Source organism: Elephas maximus, chromosome 5 (assembly GCF_024166365.1).
Source record: "Elephas maximus indicus isolate mEleMax1 chromosome 5, mEleMax1 primary haplotype, whole genome shotgun sequence".
Taxonomy (NCBI): domain Eukaryota; kingdom Metazoa; phylum Chordata; class Mammalia; order Proboscidea; family Elephantidae; genus Elephas; species Elephas maximus.
The window spans coordinates 111,449,542-111,471,312 of NC_064823.1; the positions used below are offsets into that span (position 1 = coordinate 111,449,542).

General features: G+C 38.6%; 1 protein-coding gene across 1 annotated transcript in view; it reads left to right on the top strand.

The window, feature by feature from the left end:
- Window positions 1–21,771, top strand: part of CORIN (corin, serine peptidase) — a 320,896-nt gene that overhangs the window by 43,740 nt on the left and 255,385 nt on the right. The window contains exon 3 of the mRNA XM_049886291.1: window positions 14,712–14,912. Coding sequence (XP_049742248.1) covers window positions 14,712–14,912 — 201 coding nt within the window. The remainder of the gene's footprint in view (window positions 1–14,711; window positions 14,913–21,771) is intronic.

The following is a 21,771-nucleotide window of genomic DNA, read 5'->3' on the forward strand; positions in this document are numbered from 1 at the left end:
AGTTTGGTGTGGACATGTTAAGTTAGAGTTACTTGTAGGAAAACCAAATATAATAGAAACATATTTTACCTGCATAAATCTTGTACAAATTCAATAGTGCAGCCTGGGCAAAGAATTGGAGGAATATAAGACCTTCAACATGTTGCCTTCCTAAGAGAATGTCAAGGGAGATTTTGACTGTATGCAATTTTTACTTATGTGCTGCTTTTAGAGCCAAACTCCCACCCCACTATTACAGGTGTGAAATTAGAAGGATCCAGAAAGGGTGTCCTGGGTTATGGTCATGAACCTGGAGTCTCAGTGGTAGTTAAAGAAGCAAGAATCAATAAGCTATGTAGAGAATGTGTTCATTAAAAGTTGAGGATAAAGTCCAGGAGGATAAAGAGTAGATGGAAGAAGAGATCAAGAGAGACACAGGAAGAACAGTCAGAGAGGGAGGAAAGGAAGCCAGAAGTGGTGGGTTTTACAGAAGCCAAGAGAGGAAAGGCAGGTCAGAGGTCAGGGAGAGACCAAGCAAGAGGAGGACAGAGAAGGTGCCTGAGCCCAGGAAGCCTGAGGGTTTTCTATTGGAGTTTTAGTCCCTCTGCCCACTGTGACACCGACTGTGTCAGATGATCGTTAGCTGTCATTGAGTCGTTCCTTGATTCATGATGACCCCATGTACAATGGAAAAAAAATGCTACCTGGTCCTGTGCCATCCCCATGATTAGTTGTGGATTGGACTATTCTGATGCATAGAGTTTTCACTGGCTGATTTTAGAAAGTAGACCGCCAGGCCTTTTTCCCTAGCCCTTCTTAGTCTGGAAGTTCTGCTGAAACATGTTTGGCATCATAACAACATACAGGCCTTCACAGACAGTTGGGTGGTGGCTGTACACGAGGTGTGTTGGCCGGGAATTGAATCCAGGTCTCTTGGGAAGAACTTGAGAATTCTACTACTGAACCATCCACCAATGCTTCCTCTGAAACTCGCCTCTGCTAGTCATTTCTTCCAGAAGTTGAATCCTGTTCAGAGCCTGCCTGCTTTTTTTCCCTCTTCAGTGCCTTCTAGTAATTGTTTTTTGTGTGTTTTGTCCAGTGTTTATAGTTGTTACCTGTCTGGTAGGAGCTTACTCAGCTATGCCACTAAGTGTCATTTTTTAAAGTTTAATTTTCATGATACCATGCTCCACAGCTCACACCCACTGAAAAAGTATTTCTTTTCATTCTCAGAGTCTAACGTTAATATAAGTTAAAACCTTGGTATTTACAGGCTTCTGAGCATAGGAGGGATGTTATGAAAACAGTGCTTTAAAAGGGTTGATTTTATTGCTTACGTATGGGAATAGGTTTTAGAACGAGGAAGACCAGAGAAGAATTGATGCCTTTTAATTATGGTATTGGCAAAGAATATTGAATATACCACGGACCGCCAGAAAAATGAACAAGTCTGTCCTGGAAGAAGTACAGACAGAGTGCTCCTTAGAAGCAAGGATAGAAAGACTTTGTCTCATGTATTTTGGACATGTTAGTAGGAGGGACCAGTCCCTGGACAAAGACATCATGCTTGGTAAAGTAGAGGGTCAGTGAAAAAGAGGAAGACCCTCAATGAGATGGATTGGCACAGTGGCTGCGACAATGGGCTCGAGCATAGCAACGAGTGTGAGGATAGTGCAGGATTGTGCGGTGTTTCATTCTGGCGTACACAGGTTTGCTATGAGATGGAGCAGGCTCGTTGGCACCTAACAACATACAACGTCTGGGAGCAGGCAGGCTACCGATTTGTAACCAATTGTAAGTACTCTTTTGCCTTGTATGTAGGCAATCTTTAGAAAGTGAGGTTTCCCCACACGTCTTCTTCAAAAGTATTTTTTGGTAGGTTCTGCACCAGATGATTTGATGTAGACATATTGAAGTAATACCAGTCCAAATACACAATTCCTTTTTTTTTTTTAATAACTGAAATGTTTGTTGTTGTAATGAGCAATAAAACCATTTTACATCTTTGTTTAAAGCCTCATTAAAATTTGCTTACTTTTAAGAATGTTTTGTTTGGTTTGAGTTTATAACTCCATGCTCTTTCAAAGTTTTATATTTAGTCCTGGGTCCGGGAGGGTTACCAAGGGATGCTGGATGCCAACTGTGCATAAATAACAGGAGCTCTAGCTTCAAAAGGCAAAGAGATAATAGTGAGAGGATTATCGATTAGGAAAAGATAATACAAGCCTTATGCTAACAAACACAGATGTACTATGTGTCTCTAATTTTGTCTGTTTTGGCTTCTGTCATGCATGAAGTCAAGATGGTAAAAATATTTCTGAAGATAGGAGAGCTGGATTTCTTGAATACTATTTTAGTAGCAGGCGATAGAAGAAAAAGAAGAAAGCGGTAGCAAATTGTTTTCCCCTCCCTCAAACTGAAGCTGTTTAGTTTTGTTTTGTATTTCTAAACTGGGCAGATGTTTTGAGCTTTCCACATGGCCCCAAAGATTTGGACTCTGAAAGAAGGATTTAGGTTTTCGAAAAAAATTGAAAAGATGACTCAAAAGTGAGAAAGGTACAACATTGTACTTAGCTGTTATTTCTTTAAAAAACCAAAACAAACCCACTGCCATCGACCCTACAGGATAGAGGAGAACTGCCTCATAGGGTTTTCAAGACTGTAATCTTTACAGTAGCAGGTTGCTGCATGTCTGTCCCATGGAGCAGCTGGTAGGTTCAAACCACCGACCTTTCAGTTAGCAGCCTAGTGCCTATGAGGGGCCATATGACATAGAAGAGAGAAGCTGTAACTTGACATAAAAGGGCTGACTTTAGGGTCACACTGTTCCATTTCTGAGATGTGTGACTTTAGGTAAGATACTTTACCTCATCTATGAGATGGGGTACACAGAATTGTCGTGGAAGTCAAATGACATAGTATTTGTGAAGTCAAATGAAATAATATTTGTGAAAGTGTTTTTTATCAATGATGAAATTCATTATGAAAGTAAAGAGTTGAATCTTATTTGCTTAGGAATATCATTATTAATGTCAGATGATTATTTTAAATAATAAGAAATAGTTCTATTATACCCAAATAATGATTAACCAAAACTGTGTTTATCTCGTTTTAACTCTATCCGTAAGCACTAAAACCTTTGTGTTATGATCCATTGGCTTGTTTTCGTTGCTAGCTGCCATTGAGCCAGCCCCCAACTCATGGTGGCTTGATGTACTAAAGAACTAAGTGCTGTGTAATCCTGCACCATCCGCATCATCAGGTGCAGTAGGACCATAGTAATCCAGAGGGTTTTCATCGACTGGTTTTTGGAAGTAGATCGTTAGGTCTTTCTTCCTAGTCCATTTTAGTCTGGGTTCAATTCTGGCCAACGCACCTCAAGCGCAGCCACCCCTCATCTGTCTCTGGAGGCTTGCATGCTGCTATAATGTTGAACAGGCTAAGACAGGCTATGAAGAAAAGCCTGGCGATCTGCTTCCCAAAAATCAGTCCTCTGTGAGCTAGCCATATCTAATTGCTTGCTTCTAGGATTTTCCATGTTTTTTTCCCTTTGCTCCATTTAGAAAATTCTCCACTCCCTTTTACTACACCCCTCCCTTCTTCACAAATGCTTTGCTTCAATGTAGAAAATCCCTAATCATTTTTTAAAATTTACATCTGGGATCACTCTGCTCTAAGAAACATTACCTGACTTTTTCAAATGGAATGACAGCCACTTTTGCCACCAGATTGTCATATGCGTATCATTCTCAAAGCACTTGTAGCATCGTTTGTATTTTTTAGATTATACGCCTGTCTCTCCCAGCTAATCTATAAACATCTTGATGGTAAGAACCCCATACTAAATAATTTCTCTTGTGCTACTCGGCAGAGAGTAAATACAACATTCCTGGCATATATAAAATGCAAAGTAAGCGTGTTGCCCCATGCCTAGAGAGATGAATATAAGGGATTAATTTAAAACTAATATTATAGGAAGATATATTCTGCAAGCATATAAGAGCTGATTTTTTAAAACCTGTATACATTGTCCAGCATGAGAAGTGTGTGTGTGTGTGTGTGTGTGTGTCAGACGTCCCAACTCAATTACTTGGCCAGCTAATTATCTCTGTTGCACTTCATTTTCTTCCTCTCTAAAACTCTGTAAAAAGGAGTTAATTATAGCACCTGTCTGGTAGGATTGTTGGAAGATTAACTCTGTTAATGCCTGTAGTGAGGGCACTTAGCATGGTGCCTGTATTAGTTTCCTATTGCTATTGTAACAAATTACCCCAAACTTTGTGGCTTATTCTTGTTGTTAGTTGCAACGGCGTCTGCTCTGACTCATGGTGACCTTATATATAGTAGAATGAAACATTGCCTAGTTCTATGCCATTTTCATGATTGTTGGTATGTTTGAGCCCATTGTTGCTATTATGTCAACCCATCTCATTGGTGGCTTAAAACGACACAAATTTCTTATCTTTTTCAAAAAAAAAAAATTATTTATTTTTTTGGTGAAAGTTTACACAGGAAATTAGGTTCTCATTTAACAATTTCTATGCATATCGTTCAGTGACATTGGTTACATTCTTCACAATACATCAGCATTCTTGTTTTTTCCATTTTGGTTGTTCTGTTTCTATTAATCTAGTTTCCCTGTACCCCCTTGCCTTCTCATCTTTGGTTCAGGGTAAATGTTAACCATTTGGTTTCATCTAGACACATTTTGAGGAGCACAGTACTCAAGTGATATTATTTATTTTATGGACCAATCTGTCATTTGGCTGAAACCTCCTGGAGTGGTTTGTGTTCCAAATTACAATATTTCAGGTCAGTAGTCTCGGGGTTTCATCTAGTCTCTACTGATTCAGTGAGTCTGGTCTCTTCTTTTTAGGAATTTGAGTTTTGTTCTACATTTTTCTTCCATTCTCTCCACGAGCATTTATTGAGTCCCTGGTCAGAATGGTCAGTAGAGGTAGCCATACACCATCTAGTTCTTCTGGTCTCAAGGTAGATGATGTCGTTGTTTGTGTAGATTATTGGTTCTGTAGACTAGTTTCTTCATTGAGTCTTTGGTTTCTTTAGCTCTAGATGATTAGAAACCAATAGTTGTGTCTTAGATGGCCACTCACAAGCTTTTAAGACCTCAGATACTACTCACAAAACTAGGGTGTAGAATATTGTCTTTACGGACTATATTATGCAAATTGACTGAGTTGCCCCATGAGACTATGGTCCTAAGCCCTCAAACGCAGAAGACCAATCCCATGAGGTGTTTGATTGTGTCTAGGAAGTATCCATAGCTGTGCCCCCTATATGCTTTATTTTATACTTGAAAATATGTGCAGCACACATAAACATGTAGATACATATACCTACAGTTATTCATATATGTCTTCCTGTACGTATTTATGCATACTTATGTATCTATGTAACCAAACACATATTTGTTTAGTTGTTATTGCTGTTGTTACAAAACTGTATATCCTCCAATCAATTTTTTTGTTACAAATTTCCACATGATTGTTTATTGACATTAGTTACATTTATCACAATTTGTCAGCATTCTCTTTAGCTGTGCCTATTCCTTTCCACTTGTGTTTAAACACTCATCTTTACTATGATTGTGTTGTGCTCACTACTTCCACACTTGGAGTCACAATTCTCATCATCAAAAATAACAAGTCTCTAAATTCTAAAGCATATTTACCCATCCCCCCTTTCTCCCTGGTAACCACCAACGAATATCAGTCTCTCTATATTAAATTGTTCTTGTCTTCTCATAAAAGAGGGACCATACAATATTTGTTCATATATGCTTGAATCATTTCACTTAGCACTGTGCCCTTCAGATCCATCCATATTATTTATTTCACAGACTCATTATTGCTCTTTATGGTTGCATAGTATTCCACTGTGTGTATGTACTACAATTTGCTTAACCGTTTATTGGCAGTTCAGTTGTTTCCATTTTTTGCTATTGTGAATAGAACTGTGATGAACATGGGAGTGCACATATCTGGATGTGTCACTAGTTTTAGATCTCTAGGGTATATTCCTAGGAATGAGGTTGCTGGATCATAAGAGAGCCCTATTTCTAGTTCTTCTGAGGAAGCCCCAAGTCATTTTCCATAGTGGTTGTACCATTTTACAATCCAGTCAGCAATGAATAAGGGTTCTAATCTCCCCAACATCCTTGCCAGTTTTTTGTTTTCTGTTTTTTTTTAAATCAGTGCCGTTTTGAGTGAGATTGTATCTCATTGAGTTTTGATTTACATCTCTCTAATGGCTAATGAGGAGCCCTGGTATCACAGTGGTTAAGAGCTCTGCTGCTAACCTAAAGGTTGGCAGTTCCAATCCATCAGCCGCTCCTGGGAAACCCTATGGGGCAGTTTTTATCTGTCCTGTAGGGTTGCTATGAGTCGGAATCGACTTGGCTGCATTCGTTTTGGGTGTGTATGTTTAATGGCTAATGATTGTGAGCATCTTTTCATGTGTTTGTTGGCTGCTTGGATGCCTTCTTTGGTGAAGGTTCTGTTCATGCTCTTTGCCCATTTTATAATTGTGTTGTTTGTCTTTTTGTTGTTGAGTTGTTGAAGTTTTCTATAGTTTTTGGAGATTAGACCCTTATCTGATATGCCTTTTCTGAAATTTTTTTCCTAGTCTGTAGGTTCCCTTTATACTCATTGATAACGTCTTTTGATGAGCAGAAGTTAATAATTTTTATGAGATCCCGTTTATCTATTTTGTCTTCTTCTATTTTTGCATCTGTTGTCATGCTTATTACCCTTTTTTACAGAAGATTAGGTCCCATAGTTTTCTTCCAGAAATTTCATGGTTTTAGGTTTGATGTTTAGGTCTTTGATACGTTTTGAGTTAGTTTTTGTGTTTGGTGTGAGATATGGGTCCTGTTTCAATTTTCTGTAGGTGGATATCCAGTTTTGCCAGTACCATTTATTAAAGGCACTGTCTCTGCCCCACTAGATGGACTTAGACCCCTTGTCAAAAATCAGTTGTCCATAGATTGTGGGGTTTAGTTTCAAGTTCTTAATTCTATTCCACTAGTCTGTGTCTATTCTTGAACCAGCACAAGGCTGTTTTGATTACAGTGACTGTATAGTATGTTTTGATATCAGGGAGTGTGAGGCCACCTGTTTTATTCTTTTTCTTCAATACTGCTTTGGCTAGTCTGGATTTTTTTTCACTCCATATGAAGTTGGTCATTAGTTTTTCTATTTCAGTAAAGAATGTTGTTGGGATTTATGTCAGGATTCCATTGAATCTGTAGATTGCATTAGAAAGTATTGACATTTTCACTATATTAAGCCTTCCTATCCATGAACACATGTTAAACAATGCAGAAAGTATAAAAGAAGATGGAAGGAATACACAGAGTCACTACACCAAAAAGAATTGGTCAATATTCAACCGTTACAGGAGGTAGCATATAATCAGGAACCAATGGTACTAAAGGAAGAAGTCTAAGATGCACTGAAGGCATTGGTGAAAAACAAGGCTCCAGGAATTGACAGAATACCAGTTGAGATGTTTCAACAAACGGATACAGTGCTGGAAGTGCTCACTCATCTATGTCAAGAAATTTGGAAGACAACTACTTGGTCAGCCGGGTGGAAGTGATCCATATTTATGCCTACCCAAGAAAGGTGATACAACCGAATATGGAAATTACGGAACAATATCATTAATATCACATGCAAGTAAAATTTTGCTGAAGATCGTTCAAAAACAGATGCAGCAGTACATCAACAGGGAACTGCCAGAAATTCAAGCTGGATTTAGAAGAGAACGTGGAACGAGGGATATCCTTGCTGACGTCAGATGCATCCCGGCTGAAAGCAGGTAATACCAGAAAGATGCTTACCTGTGTTTTATTGACTAATCAAAAGCATTTGACTGTGTGGATCATAACAAATTATGGATAACATTGCAAAGAATGGGAATTCCAGAACACTTAATTGTGCTCATGAGGAACCTGTACATAGATCAAGAGGCAGTCATTCAAAAAAAAAAAAAAAAAAAAAACAATGGGATACTGTGTGATTTAAAGTCAGGAAAGGCATGTGTCAGGATTATATCATTTCACCATACCTATTCAATCTGTATGCTGAGCAAATAATCTGAGAAGCTGGGCTATATGAAGAAGAATGAGACGTCAGGATTGGAGGAAGACTCATTATCAACCTGTGTTATGCAGATGACACAAGCTTGCTTGCTGAAAGTGAAAACGATTTGAAGCACTTATGATGAAGATCAAAGACCACAGCCTTCAATATGGATTACACCTCAATATAAAGAAAACAAAAATCCTCACAACTGGACCATTAGGCAACATCATGATAATCGGAGAAAAGATTGAGGTTGTCAAGGATTTCATTTTACTTGGATCCACAATCAACAGCCATGGAAGCAGCAATCAGGAAATCAAAGGATGCATTGTGTTGAGCAAATCTGCTGCAAAAGACCACGTTAAAACATTAAAAAGCAAAGATGTCACCTTGAAGACTAAAGTGCACTGATCCAAGTCATGGTGTTTTCAATTGCCTTATAGGCATTCGAAAACTGGACAATGAGTAAGGAAGACTAATTGAGCACCGATGCTTTGGAATTGTGGTGTTGATGAAGAATATCGAGTATACCATGGACTGGCAAAATAATGAACAAATCTGTTTTGGAAGAAGTACAGCCAGAATGCTCTTTAGAAGCAAGAATGGTAAGACTACTTCTCACTGACTTTGAACATATTATCAGGAGGGTTCAGTCCGTGGAGAAGGACATCATACTTGGTAAAATAGTGGGTCAATGAAAAATCGGAAGACCCTCAATGAGATGGATGGATACAGTGGCTGCAACAATGGGATCCAGCATAACAATAATTGTGAGGATGGCACAGGACCTGGCAGCGTTTAGTTCTGTTGTACATATGGGTTGCTATGAGCTGAAACCAACTTAACAGCACCTAACAACAACAACAACAACATCCATGAGGACGGGATGTCTTTCTATTTTTGTAGGTCTTTATAGTCTCTTTCAGCAGTGTTTTGTAATTCTCATTGTGTAAGTTTTTTATGTCTCTGGTTAAGTTAATCCCTAGATATTTTACTTATTTGGGAGCTATCGTAAATGGTGTTATTTTCTTGATTTCTTTTTCAGAGTAGTCTTTGTTAGCGTAGAGTAACCCAACTGATTTTCGTGTGTTGATCTTGTATCCTGCAACGTTGCTAAATTCTTCTATTTGTTCCATGTCATCTGCAAATAGTGATAAACAAATTCATTATTTTTTAACAGTTCTGGAAATCGGTAGTCCAAAATGAGTCTTGCTGGGCTAAAATCAAGGTGCCAGCTAGACTGTGCTCCTTCTGGAGGCTCTGTGGGAGAATCTGTTTCCTTGCCTTTGCCAGTTTCTGGAAGCTCCTCTAGAAACTGGCAAAGGCAAGGAAACAGTTTCTAGAGGCTCCTCCCCCATGTGTCTGTCAGTTTGTTGTACTGTGGGGGCTTGTGTGTTGCTGTGATGCTGGAAGCTATGCCACCGGTATTCAGATACCAGCAGGGTCACCCATGGAGGACAAGTTTCAGCTGAGCTTCCAGACTAAGACAGACTAGGAAGAAGGACCCGGCAGTCTACTTCTGAAAAACATTAGCCAGTGGAAACCTTATGAATAGCAGCAGAACATTCTCTGATAGAGTGCTGGAAGATGAGTCCCCCAGGTTGGAAGGGACTCAAAAGATGACTGGAGAAGAGCTGCCTCCTCCAAGTAGAGTCGACCTTAATAACGTGGATGGAGTAAAGCTTTCGGAACCTTCATTTGCTGATGTGGCATGGCCTAAAATGAGAAGAAACAGCTGCAAACATCCATTAATAATCAGAACCTGGAATTTACGAAGTATGAATCTAGGAAAATTGGAAATCAACAAAAATGAAATGGAACACATAAACATCGATATCCTAGGCTTTAATGAGCTGAAATGGACTGGCATTGGCCATTTTGAATTGGACAATCATATAGTCTACTATGCTGGGAATGACAGCTTGAAGAGGAATGGTGTTGCATTCACCATCAAAAAGAACGTTTCAAGATCTATCCTGAAGTACAACGCTGTCAGTGATAGGATAATATCCATATGCCTATAAGGAAGACTAGTTAATACGACCATTATTCAAATTAACGCACCAACCACTAAGGCCAAAGATGAAGAAATAGAATATTTTTATCAGCTGCTACAGTCTGAAATTGATCGAATGTGCAACCAAGATGCATTGATAATTACTGGTGATTGGAATGCAAAAGTTGGAAACAAAGAAGAGGGATCAGTAGTTGGAAAATATGGCCTTGGTGATAGAAACAATGCTGGAAATCGAATGATAGAATTTTGCAAGACCAGCAACTTCTTCATTGCAAATACCTTCTTTCACCAACATAAACGGCAACTATACACAAGGACCTCGCCAGATGGAACACACAGAAATCAAATTGACTATGTCTGTGGAAAGAGACGATGGAAAAGCTCAATATCATCAGTCAGAACAAGGCCAGGGGCTGACTGTGGAACAGTCCATCAATTGCTCATATGCAAGTTCAAGCTGAAACTGAAGAAAATCAGAGCAAGTCCATGAGAGCCAAAATATGACCTTGAGTATATCCCACCTGAATTTAGAGACCATCTCAAGAATAGATTTGACACATTGAACACTAGTGACAGCAGACCACACGAGTTGTGGAATGACATCAAGGACATCATCCATGAAGAAAGCAAGAGGTCATTGAAAAGACAGGAAAGAAAGAAAAGACCAAGATGGATGTCAGAGGAGACTCTGAAACTTGCTCTTGAGCATCTAGCAGCAAAAGCAAAGGGAAGAATTGATGATGTAAAAGAATTGAACAGAAGATTTCAAAGGGCCTCTCGAGGAGACAAAATAAAGTAGTATAATGACATGTGCAAAGAGCTGGAGATGGAAAACCAAAAGAGAAGAACATGCTCAGCATTTCTCAAGCTGAAAGAACTGAAGAAAAAATTAAAGCCTCGAGTTGCAATGGTGAAGGATTCCTTGGGGGAAAATATTAAATGACTCAGGAAGCATCAAAAGAAGATGGAAGCAATACACAGAGTCATTATACCAAAAAGAATTAGTTGATAATCAACCATTTCAAGAGGTGGCACATGATCAGGAATTGATGGTACTGAAGGAAGAAGTCCAAGCTGCTCTGAAGGCATTGGTGAAAAACAAGGTTCCAGGAATTGATGGAATATCAATTGAGATGTTTCAGCAACCAGATGCAGCGCTGGAGGTGCTCACTTGTCTATGCCAAGAAATATGGAAGACAGCTTCCTGGCCAACGGACTGGAAGAGATCCATATTTATGCCTATTCCCAAGGAAGGTGATCCAACCGAATGTGGAAATTATAGAACAATATCATTAATATCACACGCAAGCAACATTTTGCTGAAGATCATTCAAAAATAGCTACAGCAGTATATCAACAGGGCACTGCCAGAAATTCTCTTTGAGCTATATAACCTTGGTAGAATGTGGCCTTCTATCAGTCACTTAGCAGTTCTCTCACTCCAAATAGGGTTAAATGATTCACTTTTGGAAATTTCCTTAGCCATTATGTGATGCTGGGATGCACTTTTAGTAAAAAAAAAAATTGATATTTATTTAAATACTTTAGTAGCCCTAAGGAAGCAATTTATCATCATTACTCTCCTTGTGCAGTGATAACAGTTGAGACTTACTATGTGCCAGGAGCTATATATGTGTGTGTGTGTTTTTATATGTATATTAAAAAAAATTTTTTTTTTAACTAGTTTAATTCTAATAGCCATCCCCACGAGGTAAGTGCTTTTATTTTCCTTACTCATGGCAATTGGGAGTTTGCTCAAAATTTCAGGGCTCGCAAGTAGAAGATATGGGATTTAAAGCCAGGTGGTCAGAATTTTATGGCTAGTAAGTGGTTGGCACGGGATTTCAACCCAGGTGGTCAGGGTTTCAGGGCTTGTACGTGGTAAGATGGGATTTAAAGCCAGGTGGTCTGGCTCTAGAACCTGTGCTTTTAATCATGACACTGTAAAAACAGGAGTGTGGAAAAGAATGGAGTGTCACTGGGAGAATAAGCACTCTACTTGGGGCTATTTATATACTCTCAGCCTTTTCATAGCTCATAGTGTTTAGTCTTCCTGAGTTCTAATTTTTGTGCTTTCTAAAAAATGTCTAACAGATGACCAACTGTGAGTTGGTCATTTTCCAGGAATGCTTGGAAATAAATTGCCCAGCAAGTCCAGGCTTTTACAGACAGGTCCTTTAGGTTGTGTTCTTGCTCTGTCTTTCTTCCCTCCCTCTCTCTTTAACATATACTTTAGGAACATCAGGTGCAGCAACTATCATATATTATATGTTTCTCGATTCTTCCAAATTGCTTTGCTGCATAGAGTAAGAGCAAAGAAGCTGTCTTTTCTTCAGAAAGTTGTTATCCAAGTCAGCGTCTGAAACCTAAGCAAGTCAATGTTTCAAAGAACTTCTTAGTGTAAAGAAATGTTATCAACAGTTTCATCGCTGCAATTAGGTGAAAAAAGTAAAGATTATTAATAATGCTAATTATTACAAAAATATGAAGAAAACTGTTGTGAAATATTTCGTAGAAAGGACCTCTCTTAAGTGAATTACTTGGGCATAACCACTAGGAATTGGCAATTGCTGAAAGTACTTTGTCGGAGCTGAACCCTGACTCATAAGGATTAAACCCAGACCCAGAGACTCGTCGGTTTAGCCGTAAGTAAATTAACCTTATGGGCCTTATGCATCCATTACAGCCACATTAGTGGAAATAACATGGTATGTGAAAAACCTCTTAATGCCAAAATGAGTGAAGAAGAGAGTAACTAAAAAAGCTGAATAAAAGTAAAATCACACCTAATTGATTAGTACATTTGTCCTTATGAATCAAATATATTTCATATAGCAATCAAGCCTGTCACATGTATTTATTTTGATCCCAAATAAATTCTAAATCATTGTAAAAATCCAAAACAATTAAATGAAATCCTTTATTTCATCTTTCTGCATTTGCTATTTACTCATAGTCTCACAGAGTTTGGAGAGTGTGTTACCTGTATCACGTGGTCAAGATTTAGCTTTTACTTGCCAATGTTTTATTTAGAAATTTTTGGCAGATGAAACTGTTGAATTTAGTTAGCTAGAAAACAGCTGCTTTTCTATTTTGATTTGTAGTTAATGTTTTCTAAGTGTCAAGCACATGTAGAGAAATTTTTTCCGTAGACTGATATTAAACATTTTATTTATATTTCTTTTATTTTTAATGGTCCATGGGACTGTTTAGAAAATCGAGAGCCAATTTGAGAACTCACTGTAAATGTTTTTAGAAAAAAAAAATAATAACTCCTTTGGGTATTTTTATAGATGGATCAATATCACATTCATCTATTTTTGTGGTATGCCCAACTACTGTGCTATATCCTGGAAACATAGTCTGCTGTCTGTTTTGACTGAGTGAAAAATATATCAGCTCTTTCAAAGCTTTCAAAAGTTTCTGCCTAAAGACAAAGCTGGGTGATTCCTAGTAATCTTAGGACTGGCTCTGCATTTTGTCAGTGCGTGAATACCTTGGGAAAGTGACCAGTTGGTAATCTAAATTTAATGACTGTTTCTTGTAATTGTGTTATAGCTTATGGTCAAAGATAAAGATAATTCAGTTTCCTTTTTTAGTTTGTGCTGTAATTAGAGTTTTCCTTTTTTGGTTTCTATGATGTAAGTCTTGGCTAAGAATGTATCTTGGAAGAAGTACAACCAGAATGCTCCTTAGAAGCTAGGGTGGCGAGACTATGTCTCACATACTTTGGACATGTTATCAGGAGGGACCAGTCCCTGGAGAAGGACATGATGCTTGGTAAATTACAGGGTCAGCGAAAAAGAGGAAGACCCTCAATGAGGTAGATTGACACAATGGCTGCAACGATGGGCTCAAGCATAACAATGATCGTGAGGGTGGCACAGGACTGGGCAGTGTTTCATTCTGTTGTACATAGGGTCACTATGAGTCAGAACCGACTTGACAGCATCTAACGGCAACGACATTGTTTATATTTATATGCTGTATACATTTTACCAAAATTCAGTGTAAAACATGGGGAAATATAAGGCTGAATCTAAGCAGGTAGTGGCAGATACGAAGATCTATGGAGTGTGAGTTGTGGGGGCTGAGTAACATAATATGATGGGTGAAACAGAAGCAGTAAGAAACACTGAGGTTCATCATATTTTATTTAGTTGTAGTAGTTCGCAGGTAAAGTCACCACAGTTTAAGGTGAACTTGCCCTAAATTCTTTAGGTACTAGGAAGTTAGGATGGGAGACTCAGTTTCTGTACCTTAAGTCTTGAGAAAGCCAAGTTTTCCCTCAGGTTTATGTAATTTGTGGTACAAAGGAGGAGTAGTTGGGGTCTCCATCATCTTTCTCTCTGTGTTTGCCCGGGTAGAATGAGACATGGAAAAATAACTCCAGAGTTTTCTTAATATATATGTTTTAACATAAATACTCCTCCTAGTTTTTTTTTACTCATACGTATTTATTTAGCTGTTTAGTTTACAAAGATGAGTCCTTCGATGCACAAAAATGTTTAACTTTTATGAGGTCCCATTTATCCATTTTATCTTTTGCTGCTTGAGCTTTTGTTGTTCCTAGTTATGTTTTAAAACATCTTTCTTTGTCTTTTCAGGAACATTAAAAAAGCCCAATTTTAAATCAAATGGGAGTGAACTTTTGGTTACTGATGGTGAAGTCCAAGTGTCTGATGTCATTCTTACAAACACAATTGATAATGAGAGCACTATGTCATCTACCGTACACCCTAGCCAACACATTCCAGCCTGGACCACAGATACTTCTCTCCCAGGGGACCAAAGTCACAGAAACACGAGTAAGTCTGAAGATGCTAAATGCGAATACCCTTTAATGTCTGTGAAACTTACAGGTAAATTTTTAAGCATGGCAACCAAAGCTCTCAGTTCCCAATTACTTACTGGTCACACAGGCAAAAGCTCTACTCAATTATCTTTTAAAAAAGTCAAATGCCTTATTCTTAAAATGCCTTCAGCTCAAGGGTCCAGGAATAGAAATGAGTAAAGAAATGAAAATGTATCAATGGCATTCGACATTTCTGAGGTCTAAAGATTTACACGGCTAGTCCCAATATAACGGTATTGACTTTGTGGTGATTTACGTATGTAAATTTGTTCTTCTGTTTTGAAGTTTTAAGTTACTTATTTTGAAATGGCAGTTTGTTGTTGGTCAACTTGTAGGAGGGCTCCCAATTTGAGAGTATAATGCCAAGTGAGTTCCTGGAATCTATCTTTCCATTTGGAAACCCTGGTGATATAGTGGTTAAGCACTATGGCTGCTAACCAAAAGGTCGGTGCTTCAAATCCACCAGGTGCTCCTTGGAAACCCTATGGGGCAGTTCTACTCTGTCCTATAGGGTTGCTATGAGTTGGAATTGACTAGACAGCAATGGATTTGGTTTTGGTTTGGATCTTCCCATTTAGAAGTTTCTGCGTGGTGCAAATGGTTAAGAGCTTAGCTACTAACCAAAAGGTTGGCAGTTCGAATCCACCTAGATGTGCCTCAGAAGAAAGCCTTGGTGATCTACTTCTAAAAGATCACAGTCGTTGAAAACCCTATGGAGCATGGTTCTACTCTGACACACATGGGGTTACCATGAATTGGAATCGACTCAACAGCAACTAGTTTTTTTTTTTTTTATCCTCCAATTTGCTTCTGGGGTGTTCATGTGTTGTTTTGCTTTTTCCTTACCTTCCTCTTCTTCCTCTTTTATTCTCTGAGCAGTTTATTTTACAGTAAAACCTGCGAAAGCCAGAACCTGTATAAGGTAGAAACCTGTCAGAGAAGGAAAACTCAAATATTTTTCACTAAAACGAGTGGTACAAAAGTGGTGATTTCAGCCTGTCAAAGGCAGAAAATTTTTAAAACCTGGACAAACAAGGCAGTCCAGTCGAGTTCCGGTTCTCACAGGTTTCACTGTGCTTTTTGGTGACTAAGCAATCAGATCTTGAAGTAACTGGTATGTGAGAACTTCTTCTGTAGGAGGATAAGTGGAGAGACTGGTCAGTTATTCCAGAAAAAGGGGCAACAGAGAGAGGGAAGATAGAAAACATGGAGAAGGGACCAGTGCGATTGGGGAGCGGGGGCGGGGTAGAGACTAGATGCTCAGGGATGGGACTCCATCCTTCACTAGCCCTTCGAACTTTAGTAAAATTACTGAGCTCCCAGAATGCTTGGACTGTGTGGAAAGTGCCAAAGAACTTCGGCTATGACCCAAACAGTGCAGATTAAGAAGAATTAGAGCCCAGTCACTTTAAGAACTTTCTCTGCGGTTGTCTTGATTCTTACGTTCTATTTTCTGAAACAAGATTACGTGGTTAAAAAAATACACAAAGCTTATCCATTCCTGATCGTTTTCTTGTTTGTTTCTTCCTTGTTCACGAAAACTCACAATGGGAAATCACATCTTAGGTCCAGGACAGAGTATTTATTTTTATTGTGAGCCAGGAAAGGAAGGATTAAGTTGACTTTCAGCTATCATAGAATATGTTTGTCAGTGATCGAAGAAAAGCAGGATTATTCTAGTTCTCCAGCCCAACGGAGACAGGCTGTTTGGATTTCATTGTTTCATGGGGCACCTATAGGCATTAACTGTTTCTTAGGCTTAGTGTTCCCCAGTGACACATGCTGACTCATTTTCACTCCCTGACAGTAGTGCTGCAAACTAAAATTATGCCAACTCAAATTTACTTTTCTTATGAGTATAACGTTGAGGTTTTATATTTTGGTCATGTTTTTAGCACTTCCTTATTTTTTATTCTAAAGGACAGCGTTTTCCATCAGAAGTGCTAATATAATGGAAATAAAAACTAGGCCCAGTTAATGTGGTTGCAATTACAACAATTGTTATTTTGTTTTTCTAAGCAGATTCATTTCTTTTTTGAAAGTTCTGTCATCTGTTAAGGTTCAAATAGAGGTGACAAGTGAATACACTGAATAGTAACAAAATGTGGTAGTTGTTGCTGTGTTTGGAAATTTGATGGGAGTCTGTTTGATTCATTTTCTCTTTCTATGGCCAGAATAGAACTTCAGAATATGAGTGTAATTTGACATGTCAAGGAAATCCAGGTGGAATTAGAACGATTAAGTGGAGAAAGGCTGAAACCTTTGAATACATGTTATTCTACATTGTTAGTGTACTTGACACTTAGCACTGAGCTTTACTAACTACATAGGCCTCCAGTAGACTGTCTATATCAATCAAAAGTATTTATTGCAAGGGACGTGATAGCTTTGCATGTATTTCAGTAGTAGTGCCAGCCTGTAATTACAGAGATTTTGACAGTTTTCAAGGCATGTTTGAATATTTTCTCTTTGTGATTCTGATATATATATATCTGAGGAGGTATGCAAGACAGGTAATGTTACACACTATTTGTCAAGGTATGAAATTGAGGCTTAGAGGAATTAAGTTGACACATCCCATATTACTTGCCTAGCATTTGATCAGTCTGGAGTTGGGATTCAGACCTTGGGACTCCTAGAACAGTGCTCTTTCAATTACTCCATTCTCCCTGATTTAGTTTTATTCCTTTCTTTTACAGCAACGGGAGCATTACCGAGAACATTTTAAACTCTAGGAGAGCAGGGACTCTGTCTGTTTACTGCTACATAACAATTGCTCAACAAAATGTTTGTTGAATGAATAGATAAATGAACTACATTGATTCTGAATTTTTGGTATCTGGTTTATCACTCTTGTTAGTGATGGTGATCGTACTTCTGCCACTTGATATTTGTTTAATGTTTTTTTTTTTTTTTATATATACTTACACCTCTTAGTCCCTGGGTGGTACAAACAGTTTATATACTTGGCTGATAACTGAAAGGTTAGCAGTTCGAGTCCACTCAGCAGCACCTCAGAAGAAAGGCCTGGCAATCTACTTCTGAAAAATCAGCCATTGAAAATCCTCCAGAGCACAGTTCTACTTTGACACACATGGGGTTGCTTTGACTTTGAATCAAGTTGATGGCAACTGTTTTGTTTTTTTTTTGACTGATGCCTAGCAGAGAATTTGTTTTTATCCTTTAAAATAATTATTCTCATATTAATATGTTATCTTTAATTCCTGGCATACGTAAAAGCTATTTAAGTCCACTTCAATCCAAAAATACAGTGCCCAGGCATTCTTTCCTTCCCAGACATCCTGGGTAGGAAACCAAGGGGAGAACTTCTGGCTGAAGATGCTAGGAAATAGTTTTTCCTTAAGACATTTCCCCTAGAGGGTCCTTATTATCACACCAAAGCATAGAATACTGCAGTTTGTAAAGTTTTAAGTAGAATACCTCCCAGGTTACACTGTATACATTAACATACTTACCTTCAAAGGGTAGAGGGCAGAGCTGAGTTTTGTGAATGTGAAATAGCCTTTATGGGACCTCTAATACTTCTGAAGTTTTATTAGTTGCATTTTGAAAACCAGTGGTAAGGTGGAAGGGGAAAAGGTCCATGGTTAGCATTTATGCTGTGTTTCAGCAAGAGGTTTTTCTAGGTTGCGTTCTATAGCTGGATTTTTATTCTCACGTTTCTCTCCTTAAAGAGTTAATAAATACTTAAACAAATGTTGAACTAAGGAAAGGGAAACACTCTTTGGCCAACCATGAGTTTCTGGGATTAAAGATAATATGGCACGCAATAAAATAACCTAGAAAGTCTGGCAAGGAATTAACGTGACAGAGAGAGCTGGATTAATGTGCTGAAAACTTGAAGTGTCCTGTTTTTTCATCGTTTTTTCATCATGCTGTTTGATAATCATCTCCTAAAGCTTCTATATCAGACCAAAATGCATTATCCCTTTCACTCAGTTTTTTAATAACTGCTTTAATAAGATATAACTCATACCATAAAATTAACCCTTTTAATTTGCACAATTCAGTAGTTTCAGCAGTTCACGGAGTTGTAGAGACATCACCACTATATAATTTCAGGGCATTTTCATCGCTACTATTATTCCATCCTTCCTAAGTCCCCCAGCCCCTGTTAGACATTAATATATTTTCTGTCTCTATGGATATGTCTATTCTGAACATTTCATATAAGTGGAATTTTAAAAAATGTGGTATTTTTGTGTGTGGCTTATTGCACTTAGCATAATGTTTTCAAGGTGCATCCATGTTTACAATGTAAAATAGAAGTAACAAGAGCAGACATCCTTGTCTTGTTCATGAGTTTAAGTGGAAGGCTTTCAGTCTTTCACAATTAAGTATGATTGTAGTGATGGAGCCCATGCGTCTGTCAGTTTGTGGTACTGTGGTGGCTTGGGTGTTGCTGTGATGCTGGAAGCTATGCCTCCAGTATTTCAAATACAAGCTGGGTCACCCACAGTGGGCAGGTTTCAGTGGAGCTTGCAGACTAAGACAGACTTGGAAGAAGGATCTGGCAGTCTATTTCTGGAAAAATTGGTCAGTGAAAACCTTATGAATAGCAGTGGAACATTGTCTGATATAGTGCTAGAAGATGGGCCCCTTAGGTTGGAAGGCACTCAAAAGATGATTGATTGGGGAAGAGCTGCCTCCTCAAAGTAGAGTGGGCCTTAGTGATGTGGGTGGAGTAAAGCTTTTGAGACCTTCATATACTGAGGTGGCACAAGTCAAAGTGAGAAGAAACAGCTGCAAACATCCGTTAATAATCAGAACCCGGAATGCACGAAATATGAATCTAGAAAAATTGGAAGTTGCCCAAAATGAAATGGAACGGATAAAGATTGATATCCTAGGCATTGCTGTTGTTGTTAGGTGCTGTCAAGTTGGTTCCCACTCATAGTGACCCTATGTATAACAGAACTAAACGCTGCCCAGTCCTGCATCATCTTTGTCATGCTTAAGCCCATTGTTGAAGCCACTGTGTCAATCCATCTCATAGTCTTCCTATTTTTTACTTTACCAAGCATGATATCCTTCTTCAGGGACTGATCCCTCCTGACAACATGGCCAAAGTATGTGAGACATTCTTGCTTCTAAGGAGCATTCTGGTCATACTTCTTTCAAGACAGATTTGTTCGCTCTTTTGGCAGTCCATGGTATATTCAATAGTCTTCTCCAACACCACAATCAAAGGCGTCAGTTCTTCTTTGGGCTTCCTTATTCATCATCCAGCTTTCACATGCATAGAAGGTGATTGAAAACCATGGCTTGAGTCACGTGCACCTTAGTCTTTGAGGTGACATCTTTGCTTCAAAACTTTAAAGAGGCCCTTTGCAGCAGATTTGCCCAATGTGCTGCATCTTTTGATTTCTTGACCACTACCTCCATGGATGTTGATTACGGATCCAAGTAAAATGAAATCCTTTATGACTTCAGTCTTTTCTCCATTCATCATGATGTGGCTCATTGGTCCAGTTGTGAGAATTTTTGTTTTCTTCATGTTGAGGTGTAATCCATACTGAAGGCTGTGTTCTTTGATCTCCATCAGTAAGTGCTTCAAGTCCTCTTCATTTTCAGCAAGCAAGGTTGTGTCATCTGCATAATGCAGGTTGTTAACGAGTCTTCCTCCAATCCTGATGCCCCGTTCTTCTTCACATAGTCCAGCTTCTCAGATTATTGGCTCAGCATACAGATTGAATAGGTATGGTGAAAGGATACAAACCTGATGCACACCTCTCCTGACTTTAAACCACACAATCTCCCCTTATTCTGTTGAAATGACTGCCTCTTGTTCTACGTACAGGTTCCTCATGAGCACAATTAAGTATTCTGGAATTTCCATTCTTTGCAATGTTATCCATAATTTGTTATGATCCACATAGTCGAATGCTTTTGCATAGTCAATAAAACACAGGCAAACATATTTCTGGTATTCTCTGTTTTCAGCTAGGATCCACCTGACATCATCAATGTTATCCCTCATTTTACATCTTCTTCTGAATCCAGCTTGAATTTCTGGCAGTTCCCTGTTGATATACTGTGGCAGCCACTTTTGGATGATCTTTAGCAAAATTTTACTTGCGTGTGATATTAACGATATTGTGTGATAATTTCTGCATTCAGTGGAATCACCTTTATTGGGAATAGGCATAAGTATGGATTTCTTCCAGTTGGTTGGCCAGGTAGTTGTCTTCCAAATTTCTTGGCATAGATGAGTGAGCACTTCCAGCACTGCATCCATTTGTTGAAACATCTCAATTGGTATTCCATCAATTCCCGGAGCCTTGTTTTTCACCAATGCCTTCAGTACAGCTTGGACTTCATCCTTCAGTACCATCGGTTCCTGCTCACATGCTACCTCCTGAAATGGTTGAATATCAACCAGTTCTTTTTGGTATAGTGACTCTGTTTATTCCTTCCATCTTCTTTTGTTGCTTCCTGTGTCATTTAATATTTTCCCTATACCCCCCACCCCAAGCATCCTTCAATATTGCAACTTGAGGGTTGAATTTTTTCTTCAGTTCTCTCATCTTGAAAAATGCTGAGGGTGTTCTTCCCTTTTGGTTTTCCATCTCCAGGTCTTTGCACATGTCATTACAATACTTGTAAGAGCAAGTTTCAGAGTCTCTTCTGACATCCATTTTGGTCTTTTCTTTCTTTCCTGTCTTTTTAATGACCTCTTGCTTTCTTCATGTATGATGTTCTTGATGTCTTTCCATAACTTGTCTGGTCTTTGGTCATTAGTGTTCAACACATCAAATCTACTCTTGAGATGGTCTCTAAATTCAGGTGGG